The 16,298-nt window shown below is 29.6% G+C and overlaps 1 protein-coding gene across 1 annotated transcript in view; it reads left to right on the top strand.

Annotated features, from left to right (window-relative positions):
• The window catches only part of LOC108565713 (orexin receptor type 2-like), an 84,923-nt gene that overhangs the window by 36,174 nt on the left and 32,451 nt on the right, over nt 1–16,298 (top strand). The window contains exon 3 of the mRNA XM_017925302.1: nt 14,972–15,119. Coding sequence (XP_017780791.1) covers nt 14,972–15,119 — 148 coding nt within the window. The remainder of the gene's footprint in view (nt 1–14,971; nt 15,120–16,298) is intronic.

The following is a 16,298-nucleotide window of genomic DNA, read 5'->3' as shown; positions in this document are numbered from 1 at the left end:
CATTTATTCTTGAATATAAATATAATTTTTCCTGAATAAAAATATGAATTATATAAAAACCTCGGTTTCAGAACAACGATTTTTATCAAATAATTGATGTAATAAACCATATTACTCAACGTATTATTTTATCAATAATAATTGTTTTCATAGTTGTCACTGAACAATTAAGTTCAAACATTTAATAGTCAATTAAAACATATAATTGACAATCTCAGAAATGAATTAACTTTACTAATTTCTAAGAACATTACATTTCGAGATAAATTTCTTCTCCGTTACGAAGCTACATTAATTATCTACGGAATTGCGTGCTTTCAATTGTGATTTAATTAGGGAAGTTGGGTAAGGAAATTTTTTGATTCAATAATGGGGCGAGTTTGAATTCAGGCTATAGAAGATCTTGAGTTTTCAAACAAGAAGCTCTTCTTAAGAATGATATTTTCCGGGTACTATTATACATTAAAATAAAATCGTTGCTCGAAATGTGAGTTAATATTTTCAACTTCAGAAATTGTTTGATATAAAGAAATAACTCGCACAATGAAATTTAGATCAGTCCGGATTCACTATAGTCCGGTTTAAACATTTCAAAATAAACTTAATGAGTTTAGTAAACACATTCTAAAAAAATATTACATAAAATTATTTTTGATCGGTTTCTATAGTAATGTCTCTTTTTGTGCGGTTTATAATTGTACGGGATATTGGCGGAACTGATTAAACGCACTATGTGAGATATTGTTTTACCTTACATTTTTCAATAGAAAAGAAGTTATAATTTAATGGTTTTATAATTGATCTTTAATATTAATTTATTATTTGAACTTGTCTTCGTTTTTTATTGTAATTTGCTTAATTTTGTTAAATTGTAAGATTTTATAAATTCAGTTTTATATTGATTAAAACATATGAATTGTTTTTTTCAGGCAAGATATCTTCTCAATTTAGGATAATTTCAGTTAGACAATTTACTGAGTGTGTTACATGTATACATATTCCAAAATGCAATAGAATGTAAACTCTGTTCCCGTACAATTCAGTTCATAAATAAATATGTATCTTATAATTAACTAAAATGATAGAATAAATAATTAATGTAATATTGTATTGTAATTTTTGTAAACATTCCATAACTTGATAAATTATCAAATTTGACAATTTAAAAATTGTACAAATTACAAAAAAAAATCTCGATGAATTTATAGTCTTGAGATATTCGTTCAATATGTACAACTTCAATTTAAGGAAACGTTTCCATCTGAAATTTACGCGAATTTAGGAACGGTAATCACGTATGCTGAATTGAATTTCTTTCGGATGTGAGAGAAAAAGAAAATAAGTTAGTGCGGTTAAACACCTCGATCGATTTTACCATATAAAGAATTTTATTCTTCCAAGCGGCTGACTTTGCACTCTTTTCTTCAGATTTTATTGATTTCATCCCATACACACGTATGCATTATGTGAAAAATGTTTGAGAAATATGCGACATTGAAACTTTGTGGCGTACACAAAAGCCTAACAACCTTTGCTTAGTTTTACTTTTTAAGTAAATACTATCATTTTTTTATAGCAAATTGTAATGTTATTAAGTTAGTATTTCATAATATTATTTTATAACTAATTAACCCCATAAAGCACCAATCAAAAATAAAAAAACTGGTTGTTTTTTCAGCAATTATTTTATTATTAACTATTCTTTTCAGAAAATTGCAAAAAAAGTTTCTTCTATAAAGACTTCTATATAAACTAAACTGCGTAATTATAGAAATTGTCCATTTTCAAGCAATAATCTTTCTTCAATAAATGTTTCATCAGTGATATGACAACTTGACATTCGAAGATTGCTAAACTCTATGGAGGACAGTGTTTTTGTATGTATAAATTATAAAAATATGCACATATCTTTTTCATTCACATAATAAAAATGTTTTATGCCAAATATGGATCTCTTCAAAGGAACATCCCAGGCGACGTTTGTAAAGTAACAGACTTTCATCAATAATCACTAATTTTTGTAGCGTCTTTAAATTTTCTCTTCAAATCTTGCAACTTTTCTCTGCTTAGTTGCAAGAACTGTCTAGCATCGGGGCATTCGAAATCCCGACAGTATCTTTCAATATTTGATATAGACTTATTCATAATAAACATTAATAATAAGAAATAATATAAAATACAATTAGTTTATTAATTGTTTTTATTTATACTCAAAAAATATTTTTAAAAAACTCACTTATAATTATTATTATAATAATATTCATTATTGGATTGGTATTATGTTTGTTGGGATTTCGATATCGACCCGTCTTGTTTGAAACCTATGCGTGAAAACTGAATTCCATTTGCGGAAAATATTTAATTTCTCGAAACCTATTTAATATTAGTTACATCAACTATATAATTACATACACAAAATTGTCCAATAAACACTTCACATAATTTCTCAGAAGAGATACTATTCTTCTCAGAATTATAATAATTATAATCAAAAAAACCAAATACCTTAAATCATTAGTGCAAATTATTTCAGGTTTTTTTTTCTTTTGATTATGATTATTATAAAACACAGAAATTTATAAATAAAATTGGGCGGAAAAAATCTGTTTGTAATAGTTACATAAAACTTGTAATTATTGATAACTATTATAAAGACGTAATAAAAAAAATCAAGTGGAAAATATTTTGTTAATATAGATGGAAATAATAATTGATTTTTTATAAAAATATAATTTTACTGCTCATAATATGAATATTTCATTAGGTTTTTAGGTGATATATCGTAAATTATTAAACTATTCATCATCAAAGTTGTATTCGTGTATGGTATATCATAAATTACGTAGCCTATGAATCAATGGTTGGATAACAATAAAACGCCTACACGGCCCTATTGACTATGAATGCATGTCATGCATTTTTATTTCTATTGATATATAAATTCAATGACATGCGTTTATTTTATATTTTATACGAACATTTGATTTAGGATAGCTGAAATTGTTTGATTAATGACATTATTTATAGTTTAACAATAATTAAAAATAATAATAATATTATGTAAATTAAATATACAAAAAAAAATCTAGAGATAGCGAAAAACCAGCTTTAAATTAATATTAACGACATTAATTAGTAAGTAAAACTATAGTAAACCTAACATTTGTCGTTAATAGTTTTCAATTCCATTTATAAATATTCAAAAATTAGCACAGAAAATTATTATTTTTTATAAATAAATCATCATTTATTTGTCTTTTTACATTCAAGTCTCTTTTAGTTTCAATTAGTTCGTTTCTGATTTCCCGGACTATTTCATGTTTTGCTGTATGTGTTTTAGGAAACTTTATTATAAGTAAGTTTCGATGTGATCATCAAAATGTTTATGTCAGACAATTGAAGATCTAAATGTTTGGTTTTATCCATTCGTAATTGGAATGAAACTATCAATTATATGTATTAAAGATTTAAATGTATAATTATTACAACGTATGAGAAAATACGTCTACAAATTCCGTAAAACTATGTATTTTATGTAAACTTCATTGATGTGATTTTGTTCGAAGCAGTTGGCAACATAATATCACAGTCGTTTTGCAACAGGTGTTTAGTAAATTCTCGCATCCTCCATTTACGTTTCATACATACAATTGAATATAAACGTGTTGCAAAAAGAAGACACGAAAAAAATAAGTTAATATTAAATAAGTATTATATAATAAGATTAGAATTTATTTTAATTTTTCTCAATTAAGTTTTTTTTTATTATCCAGGCTGATCGAAGAAGTACTATGAAAGGAATTGTTATATAAATAAAAGTTATTAATATTGATTACCATATATATATATAAGAAATTACCACCAACATTGCATTTATTTAATTTTGAAATTTATTAATAAAAGTGTTATTACTCATATTTATTAATTTAGTATAGTTCAATCAGATAGTTTGTATACAAAAAATATTGGTTTATTTATTTACTTGTGGACAAGGTATGTACAATATGCAAATTTCTTCTCTTGCATAATTTTTAAATCTAATAAAAATCATAATTTAATTCCGGTATTCTATAAAATAGCTACTTATTTCATAAAATACTGGAAATCTTCTGCTTGAGGCCAAGTATATGAGTTTTCGCCATTGGCGCCCCTACGTTTGAAGCACCTGATGTCGTTGCTTCATACGCACCACGCCTTGCTTCGACGTTGATTTAGGAGTCACATGTATAATATATTAATATTACATTAAAGCAAGCGGTGAGTTGCATATATTGCACTTCAAAGATATGATTAAGTCAGATCATATTCCATCACTTAGCACACCAACCACGAAGGTCTCCGAGGAGGAAATGCAGAATTTCATTAGGACTAACGAATATGTGGGTTCAAGGACTACACTCTAATCAAATTCTTGGATGATGGTCACTATTAAAAAAAATAATATATTTCTTAAAGCAGAAAATTATACTCTAATATTAATTTTCATATAAATTTATGTTTAAATGACAGTTAATTTATTATTTTAAAACCTATATTTCAAAGTTACTTGAAGATTTTGTAGTGATTTTAAAACTTTATAGCTATTTTCATTAACATTTTTCACTGATTTAAATATGATATACAGCAATACCTCGCATAAGCTCGTTTTTTTTTATAAATTGTAAAACTATCTAAATTTGTATTCAGGAAAATAAAAATAAATTTGTACATAATATTATTTTCTATACATAAACGATCTGTTTTTTCAACTTTCTCAACTAGTACGGTTTTTATCAGTCTTTTGACGGAATCCATTACCTGCGCTATGCGAGGTATTTCTGAATGAACTAGGTAAAGTTTGGATTGCTTTTAAAAAATGTATTTATTTATAATTTTGTGGAGGTTCATGACACTTTCTTTTATATTATTGAAGATTTTGTTGTAGAAATTCAACTTTTATTTATTATATCTCTTCAAAAGTATTAATAATTAATTGTCAAATTAATCTATTACAGCATGATTTATGAAAAATTCTCATTAATTTTTACAATTTTACGGAAAGTTAAGAATTTCTTATAAAAACATATTATAATATATAATATTTTGTAATGGTTCAATTAAATATTTTATATTTAATAGTCTCTTCGTCGAAGAACTCTTCTTCATCTCAGTTCAGTGTATACATCAGTTAACAGGCCATTATTGTGGAAATGCAAAAACGCATTCATCTTCAAAATACTCGCGTTACATCATGCCCATAATAAGCCCATTTGTTACATCAATAAATGTATCTGTAGACAAATGGTGATCATTATTTTTGCATGCATACAATAAAGTCAAACAATAACGACATACAATATTTTTACATGAGACATAAAAAAAATACACAATTTTTATTTATATATATTATTTTAGAGCCCTAAACTATATATATAATAGTTGATTAAAAAAATAGAAAAAAAATATGTTGTGAAATATATAAAAAAAAATTGGTATTGACTATATTAAATGAATTAGTGTAACAATGATTGACCTTACAGCTTATATTAATATAATATTATTAATGAAAATATTTGAATAATTGAGTACAGGCAATTATAAAAAAGCGGTACTTGTATTACACGAAATCTGGAATGACACGATCATTAATTGTAACAAGCCTCGTATAACATGGTTCATCAATTGTATGTTTTTTTTTAATATATACTTTTTCACAATTTTTAACAACATTGCAGAAAACAAAATAATCGAGGAAAAATGGAAAAATGTCTACTTTACTTAGAACTCATATATTAAATTGGAACTTAGATATGTATGTATGTAGAACTTATGAACTACATTAATGCAATAATGTTGCCTATTCAGGACGCAACGATTTAATTGGTAGCGATTACCGAAAAAGTCCAATTATATGATCGAATAACACGCTTTTGATTAGCACGGACCAAATTATCCGCGTTATTCAAGGGTTAGCTGTACATGCATTTTAATAAACTTAATTATACAAATTAAATTATAGAACATCATAAGTTAACTTATTAATTTTACCAAAATAAATTTTAGATGTAATCTAGTCTCCAGTTATTCATAAAATATGAACATGTTTGGAAATGGGAAATCCTAATTAGTAATTATCGATTATATTTCTCATATAATACAATTAATTAAATACACCTTGTTTACTTGTATACTAAAACTAGTAAAATTAGTTTGTCCTTCTGTGGTCCGATTGTAATTCATGACAATGGGTATTGTAAGGAACTTTTATTGAGTTTGTTTGTTTTGCTGCTGTCAGTAGTTTCTGCCATCCGGATCCAGATTTTGCCTTTCAATTATATTAGTTCTGCGGTAGTTATGCGGTGAATTTGTTTCGAACTTGTTAATCCAATATTTATATAACATCCAGTCTAAATATAGTGCAATGTTTGCACTTTTCCAGTTAGTTAATCAATTTTCATTATACAAGGTAATTTGTAAATGAAAACATAAAGTCAACATAAAATTAGATAACGCTTTGTTAGTTTTATTAATATTTTCTCAATAAAAATATTTGAATTTTATGATTTCTTAATTAAATGTTATTAAGTAGAGATAAGTACAAAAGAACTTGTAATTATGTATTTTCGTTCCAATTAATTTATGCATGTTTTCATGTTCTGAATGTTCACATTTAACTATTTTTAATTGATATGTAAATATCAACAAATTAATTCTTTATTTTTAAATGAAAATTATGTCATTACGTTACATTACCTCTGATAACGAAGTTCGTAATTTCAAGCTCAATTTAAAATACAAAATATTCCAATTTAAAGATAGGGCGACTAAAAGCCGAATGGTTAAGTCGCCCATCCCACGATTTTGTGGGCGCCGGTTCGAATCCTGGTCAAGCCAGGTATTTTCTGAGCTCTCTTGGTTCTTGCAGCAAAAGGGCCATCGTTCATCACAGATGGAAAGTGAAATGAATGAGGTTCAGCATATGGACCTTCAGTCAAGTTCAGACAATGACAGTATTAAGGATAGCAGCAGATTCACAGTGAAAGGAAATAGTGGAATCGCAGAGCATCAATATACTACTGAAGTCAACCTACAAGACGACAACCAACCAACAAATTAAAAAAAATCAAATCAACATAACGGTAACTATCCACCGGGAAAGATTATCCATATAATATCAACCGCGATCTTAATACTCAATGTTCACATTGATGAACAGATTGTGAATAAAATTATCCGAAATAATACTAGAAAAAGAAACTAATATCCTAGAAATTAGAAATTAAGCAAGTAAACAAATTGTGTTTCTTCTGATTATAAGTCGTTTCGTTTAAATAGACTTGCACACTTAAGAATGTTCATTTTTCTATAAATTAAATTTCTATGAAATAAATGAGTAGTAAATTTTTATAACTTAAAAAATATTTAAATTTTTGAAGAAAAACAAAGAAAAAGTATTTTTTTGTATATTTACTTATTGTTTCTTAATAATAATTTATTCATGCAATTTTGGTTGAAGGAATCATTTATTAAACTTTAATTTACTTAAAATAAATAAATAAAAAATTGAGTTTCTTTTAAATATATTATAATTGGATTAAATTGACATAAATGTGTATAAACTGCGAAAGAATTTTCGTATTTAAAATCGTTTCGTTGAAAGAAACCTACGCACGTTGAGGGTCTAACATTTGCATGATCGTGTGAAGAATATATAAGTAAAGAAAATCTGTCCAAGGTGCGAGATGCGTTGTATTTGAGTGGATTCGTATAGGAATCGTTGAATCCATATCTAATCGCCTATGAGTTATTTGATCATCTCAGGCAGCCTCAAAGGTATCAATCTTGGGATAACCATACTATACTACTTACATACACGCTGTTTCAGATTATTTCTATGTCATCCCTTTGATGAGGTAAATGCGATAGGGGATGAAACGCACAGGAGGGGCAGCTAATTCGAAAAGCATAAATATTCTCTCACAGAATCGATTTTGGGTACGCGACGAGTGAGAGCTCATTTCCTTTATGGCAATTTACGGTGTTCGCCTCACACGAAAATCGAATTTATTTTATAGGAAAGGTTCCCAACATAAAATCCCATTATCAAAAAGCCTTTTATCACCTTTATATATACATTATTTAAACATATTCTTTGACTCAATATTTGAAACACCTTTATAACTATATTATTTTTAGTTATAACTAATAATATTTATAGACTTTTATAAAATTAGAAAAACAATAAATACCGGTTGTGGATAAAAACAAATATTTATGTAACTAGCAAAATAAATTGATATGTAAATATTAGTTATTATAGAATGTTTTGATCTACAATAAGGAAATTTTGTTTTTTTATGATTGAAGTTGTGGTGCTCACTCCAGCCCGCTAATATGACGTCACCTACAAGCCCGTTACGGTGCGCCCCACTCCAGCCCGCAGCTGGTATTCCGGAAGGTCCGATAAGGGCTCTACCTGGTTAGGGTATATAAGCGGCGACAAATCTGTACCCGCTCTCTTCTCTTACTTCCTGTCTTCGCTTCCGCTACTCTTGTGTCGCGCCGCGTTAGCCAGTAAGGTTCTCGGTATCATGTCTTGTAAGTACCCTTTTGTATCCTGTAACTCTCTCTCTGTGTACCGTTACTTATCCGAATAAACATACTTGTGAACACCGCCATTGTGGAAGTAAATGTTCCACTCTACGAACATTCCTCTCCTACCATAATGACCTCATCTACGAACATTCCTCTCCTACTCATATAAATGAACTTCTCCAAATTGGTGACCCCGACGTGATCGAATTCTAAAACAAAATGGAGAACGCTCAAGTAGTAACAACCTTTTACGACATGGCAACACACTTCCTACGACATCATAACAACACACCGTCCACAAGACTTTCGACAACATCTTCACAAGCGAAACAACAACATAGACAAACTGGATCAACAAGCGATAAGACGATTAGCACGGTACGACTCCATATGGATCATACCCTGCTCTTGCGGAGAACTCCATCACGGCATTACGACGTGCCGATGTAACTGTCCAGCAGCGGCAAATCCCCTGGACAACTGGAACACAACAACCTTCTCCGCCTCAACCGTACCAATGTAGAACTCCATCACGGCATTACAGACGTGCCGATGTGACTGTCCAGCAGCGGCGAATCCCCTGGACATCCTTCTACATATGGCTCATTCTGTGCACCGAAATCAAGCGTTTCAGCTGGTGACCCTTACCCTTCGACAAGCTAGGCATCATCCGGAGTACAATTCGACGACGCTTCCGAATTCATTCGCTCCACGGATCAAATCACTAGCAAGGGGGTACTGTGGTGCTCACTCCAGCCCGCTAATATGACGTCACCTACAAGCCCGTTACGGTGCGCCCCACTCCAGCCCTCAGCTGGTATTCCAGGAAGGTCCGATAAGGGCTCTACCTGGTTAGGGTATATAAGCGGCGACAAATCTGTACCGCTCTCTTCTCTGACTTCCGTCTTCGCTTCCGCTACTCTTGTGTCGCGCCGCGTTAGCCAGTAAGGTTCTCGGTATCATGTCTTGTAAGTACCCTTTTGTATCCTGTACTCTCTCTCTGTGTACCGTTACTTATCCGAATAAACATACTTGTGAACACCGCCATTGTGGAAGTAAATGTTCCTACTCGAACTTCTCCAAAAAGTAAATAAAAAATATATTATATTGCATAGCTTCCTGAGAAAAACGTATAAAAGTGAAAACATGTAAATAAAGTAACGTGTAATAGATTATTGTCAACAATTATTTATAATTTACTTTTAAACCGTATAAAACTAAACCGTGTAAATCGAGTACCATATAAAACAAAGGATAGATGTATGTTGGTATAGCCAATATTGCAATATTGACTGTTCTCTTTTCGTCCATTAAATCATTTTTATTTAAGAATTTTTAAAATTAAAGTATATTTTTTTACAGATTTCAGTTGATGCAACTATTCATTTGATTTAGTTTGGATAACAATTAACTTTTTTCATTTGTATAGGTTATTTTCAACATTTATTTGTAATTTTTTAAACTGTGTAAACCGAGACCGTGTACAACGAGGGATAGGTGTATGTTGATATAGGCAATATTGACTGATAACTTTTTGTTTTTTAAATAATTTGTATTTAAAAATCAAAATTTCCTTTTTTAAACCGTGTAAAACAAAACCATGTAAATCGATTTCCATGTAAAACGAGGGATAGGTGTATGTGAATATAGGCAATATTACAATATAGACTGTTTACTTTTCGATCTTTAAATTAATTTTTATTTAAGTGTTTTTTAATTTAATTAAAATAAAAAAATATTTTTTTACAGATTTCAGTTATTGTAATTTTTCATTTAGTTTAGTTTAGTTTGGATTACAATTTACTTTTTTTATTTGTATAGGTTATTTTCAACATTCTTTTTTTTAACCGTGTAAAACGAAACCGTGCAAACCGAGTAAAACCGTGTTAAATGAGGGAAGAGTGTATGTGAATATACGCAATATTGCAGTATTAAAATTCAAATATTTTTTTACAGATTTCAGTTGTAGTTTTTTAATTTGGTTTAGTTTGGATCAAAGTTTTCTTTTTTCACTTGTATTGTCCCAGAATACAAAAAAATTATAAAATAATTCAGGGAATATATATATATATATATATTTTATGCAAAAGAAAAATTGAGAACCGGTATTTGATACTTTTTTTTAAATACCGGTTTTTTAAAACCATTTAACTAAATAATGATAATAGCAATTTATTATTAGAGCCAAACTTTAATAAATGAGCTTCAATAATGTTAAAATGTATTGCACATTTGTTATGTAAATTTTGCACTCGATTTACTGCGTAATTTGATCGACAAACACACAATTCACAGCTTGTTGTAGTTGAGATAATGAAATAAATTATGATTGTTATTAATATTATTGGCTCGTAAATGCAACGAAATGCAATCATCATCTTTCGTATCTCATTTATCGCCTCGAACCATCAATTTATATGGAACACTGTCGATGAGCATATTGGATTACAGCTCATTGACGATGATGATGGAACGCTGCCTACGTTCAGTTAGTTTTAGTTGGACTTTAATGCTTTGTGGACACACTGCGCCATGCGCTCGAAACGATTCCAAACGTTGATAATAGATACATTTTGGTGGGAAGTTCCTAAATCGATTTAATCGTTTTCCACTACAAAATGAAACTTAATACGTACTTCTCTTTACATCGAATACCCATCATCTTAGTGCCAAAGGTCGTGGAAGTTCTAATTCGTGTTGACTGGTTATCAATGGGATTCTATATTAGATCTTTGATGGAATTACTGTTAATTGATTTCACCTTTTCAACTATCATCAAACTTTGGCTTGAATGTAATTAATGTAAAAAAAGCATTGCACTGACACATGTAAATATATTCAGAAAGTAATTAATTATCTTAAAAATATCCATTACAATTGAAAAAAAAGTAACAAACCAAAATAACTTTAATACAATTTTATCTACTAATTGACTACTGTCAAAGTTTCATGACAATCTGACCATTAGTTCACAAATTACAGTGGTTTTAGTGATGCTACTTTTGTCATTTTCAAAAATATGGAAAATGCTGAATTTCCTGTGTTGATACAACATTGACTTATACATACATTATACATTTACTCCACGAATTGAGATGGTTTTCTGTAGCCGCATTTATATCAAATATTCTGCCAAAATATTTTTTTTTTAAATGCAATTATATAATACTTAATAATTTTTGTTTTTTATGGAGTGAAATTTTGAAAAGTACGTGAAAATTACGATAAGTACTAGAATTTAATTAAAAAATACTTTTACATTATGTTCATTACAAACTACCAAATTAATAAGAAATATTAAATAATATAGATTAATAGAAATATTATAAAACTTAACAAAACTACAAACTGATTTATTTATAAACAATTATCCTAAATCTGAACAAATTTTTGGAGTAAAATTTGCTTCAAAAAAATATAACACAAATGTATGAAACAATGAATAAAAAAATCAGTAAATAAAGAAATAATAGTCCTGAATATAAAATAAATCCAAACACAAATTAATCACGAAAATAAATATATAATTACGGATAAGAAAATAACATGGAACGTCGAACTGACAATACAAATAAATAATAAAATTATAGACCAATGAAGTGAAATAAATTAATTACGTAAAATACATTCGGTAAATTTAATTGGAACGTTTAAAAATAACAATTCTTAAGTTTTATTTAATACAACAAATTTAACTAGAGCGAAGAAATTAATTCCAAGCAAAGTATAATACAAATGTAAATTTTAACATCAAGGCTGTACGGAAATATATCACAATGGAATATTAACTCCCTGCAGAGATAAAAGAACTTATTAAGAAATATACTCATAAAGAAAATGCAAGAAATAAATGATATGAAATATTATAATTTGAAATGGAAATTTCTCTGAACAATTGCAAATTCTACTTGCAAAGTAATTGTCTTATTTAAAACGAACACAGATAATAAAGAAAAAAACCGTCACATTTAAATAAACTTGCCTGAAAATCGACGTTAATTATCATATGTTTAAGAACTTTTTCTTTTTTTTTGTATAGAGGAAACCTTACATAGGGACCACGGGTGGAGTCGTGGTACTGTGGGATTCTTACCGCACTAAAACCTCTCCTCTTCTTCGTCAGCATACAGGACCTGCCTGTATCACTGTACTACTCTGCGATTCTGATTGTCTTTGCCAGTTTGGAACTTCTCTTGAATCATGCTGGTGGTCTCCACTGCCACTGTCATCGTAGGCCATCTGTAGCCACCGCTCGTCTTTTTCTTTACTCAGTAACACATCTGTTATGCATGCTGCTACAATCTCCCAGCTCTCTGCAGAATTTCTCGTATTTTAAAAAGCGTGTGCTCAGGGCTATCGTCCTCCTGACAGTACCGGCACCTTTCGTCTTCCTTCTTTGCCATAAAGTGCAGGTGCAGCATCCATGACTAGACATGGCCTGGCTCAGGTAAAATGTTGTTTCTCCGTGCTTCCTGCTTATCCAAGGCTCTATTTGTGGGATTAGACGTAGAGTCCAGGCTCCTGTCTCCGACCTGTGCCATTTATCTTACCATTATTGCAGCAGTCTGGCTCTAGCATCCGCTTTGGTCGCGCCCATCTGCCTCTCATCTCTCTCCAAAACAAGGAGTTCTATCGGTGGCACACCAGCTATCACCTTCACTGGGTTTCCGGAGATTGTCCTGAACTCGCTGCATATCCTAATTACTTCTCTCCGTTGGACCGTTTCTAGCGCTTTCCCATGGCATATAATTAAGAACTACAACATGGCTTTATTTAAGTATTCTTAAGTAAAATTAACTCTAACAAACTATATTGACTGATGTATGAAATTTTATGCACTGTATGATTTCTGCTTCTTTACATTAAGAAACAATTTATGTTTATTTTATTATTTTTTTGTTAATGGTGCAAATAAAAATGGAAAAAAAGTCAAATGATTAAATTGATTTTGATGCAAAACATCTAATAGAAGAAGAAAATAACATCCTAGAAATTATAAATTAAATTATCAGATGGCTCAATCAATAGTTTTTTTGCACATGTCGATGAAAGGATGTTGTAAATTTATTGACGATAGATTTTTAGTGAAAAATGTATCTTCATTCTGGACATAGTCAGTTTTCCTCCAAAAACGAAAGATTCACTTTTGTGGAATGCATCCTATTCATTAATAAGTGTGACTGTATTCTTTTGCGCAATTACAAATATAGATTGTGAGTTTGAAATTTGTGAACCAAATAAAAGCAATCAAATATAATTCACGTAAATATAAATTGGGGGGGTTGAAACTTGATCATAAAATAACATTAATGTTAATGTTATGTGATATGTTGATCATTATGTAACAAGGAATAATTGCATTGAATATGTAACATTAGACCAACAGAATACAATCTAATAATGTACAATGGGAACAAACAAATGACTGACGACAGGATGATTGAATATCCTGGACCTCAAGGATACTGAAGCAGGTATTTTGGAAAGATAATAATACATATCTTTCCACAAAATAAAGGTACGATTCGGAGTGCGTGCGACAAAGAGAATTAACGATGATGCGTCTTTTCCGACCGCAAAACAATTAATTACAAAACCTCTGAAAATCGTTGTTTGCAGCGACTTCGGAATTTGCACCGTTCCATGGCTTTTATCCCAACCACTCGGTTTCATATTTATTTCCCCCGTTTCCATTGTTAATCAGTAACGGAAATGTTTTACAATCATGCTGAAATTAATTGAAAACATTTCCACGCAGACTTGTTTTTACGAACAGTAAAAAAAATGGCGAAAAGACATTACACCTTATCCCTCATCAAATTGGATCGGAATATTCATTAAGTGCTGTTTTTTTATCACCATTGTTCATGCACTGGTTTCATTTCGGTTATTGGTAGTGGAATGCAATTAACCATTCAATTCGATGAAAATCGTCTGCTAAATAAAAGTTTTCAAATCGAATTATGTCGCTTCCCGTCCAAAAAGGATTTCGCATCTATATTTGCTTTATCGCATTAAATCGAAGACGGCCAATTTACTTACTTCTTTCCATTCTCTTTTGTCTACCCTGAAAAAGAAAGACACCTTGGATGTGCTTAAATCCAGAGCTGTCCCTCACATTGATTTTTAATAATACAATTTAATATTAAGTAAATCAGACGTGTTTCTTACTAGGGGAGACAAAGAAATGAGTTTCGTGAGTTCAAGACAGGGGATTTTTTTATTAGTTTCGTAACTCTCTGCCGTGGAGTACCTTTTTTTTAAGTGCGACTCTTTGGAGCGCTTTTGTTGTGATGGAAATATGATTTATAAGTTGTAATATGCTCTATAATTTCGACGACGCAGTGCTGCTCTTCAATGCAATATATGTTTTTTTTCTTTCTTTTTACTTTTACAGACGGTTTCAGTAACAGTGTCTGTCCTGACGCTCACGTTCATCTCCATTGATAGATGGTACGCAATCTGTTATCCTCTGAAGTTCCGCTCTACAACTGGCAGAGCAAAAACCGCCATCGGAATCATATGGTTCCTTGCTCTTTTATTTGGTAAGTACACAGTTTTACACTTTTTATTAATACAAATATTACTACTAAAAATAATATTAGTAATTTTATAAAATAACTAGTCATTTTATGGAATAACTGTGACAAATTGTTAAAAAAATAAATAGGTTGATTAAACATAGACTAACTAGCTACAGTATCAAATAATAATATAACTAGATCTTTCATGAACTACCTGATTATTTTATTTACCAGTTAAGATTTATCTATGTCTTATCAGCAGGAAATATGAGTAAAAAATAATCGAACATGAAGCTTTTCCTATTTCGAACACAAAGAAATAAAATGAAATGTGCATCAAACATTAAAGATTTTGGACAATATTTACATTTGCGAAAGATTAAAAGATTTTATATTAACCTGTTTTTTTAGTACAAATTTAACGCATAAATAGTATTATTTGTTATTATATAAAATAACTAGTCATTTTATGGAATAACTATGACAAATAGTTAAAAAGAATAAATAGATTCATTAATATATATAGATTAACTAGCTAGAGTATCAAATAATAATATAACTAGATCTTTAATGAACTACAGGTTTTTCTATATACCAGTTAAGATAAAGAATAAGTTTTATTTGGTCTGAAAAATACACAAAGACATAATTTCCCAATATTTCAACAGCAGGAAATATGAGCAGGAATGAAATGAAATGTGCATCAAACATTAGAGACTTTGGACAATATTTATTTTAGCAAAAGATTAAAAGGTTTTATGTTAGACTGAATAAATAGAAATCAAAGTAAATATGAAATAGAAAAAAAACTGTATTTTTTTTAACAAAAACTAGGAGCAATTTTACGTTTTTTTTTTAATTAAATAATATTTTCTCGGAGGTAAGATATAACATTGATGGTTGCGCCCTCTGGGATGAAAGATTGGGGCAAAGATTCTAATAACTTTAATATTTATGGCAATAATAATATTGCAACATTTATATAGATAATTTCAGACACCAAAATTATGAAATAAAACTGTATGAAACATTATTAAATTGCTCGTTACGTCATAAAAGAATAATTATAGCTTTGACAAGTATAAATAATTTTCAAGTAATATAAACAAGTTGATGTAAGTTAAAGCTAAATACTTATTAAAACTTTGGAGTGATGATACACATGGAAGAGCAATGCAACTACTGACGTTGTGCGAGCAT

The sequence above is a fragment of the Nicrophorus vespilloides genome, unplaced genomic scaffold (genome assembly GCF_001412225.1).
Source record: "Nicrophorus vespilloides isolate i.1.1-1 unplaced genomic scaffold, Nicve_v1.0, whole genome shotgun sequence".
Lineage (NCBI taxonomy): Eukaryota > Metazoa > Arthropoda > Insecta > Coleoptera > Silphidae > Nicrophorus > Nicrophorus vespilloides.
Note: the sequence above shows the minus strand (reverse complement) of the source record. Positions and strands in the feature narration are given on the sequence as shown.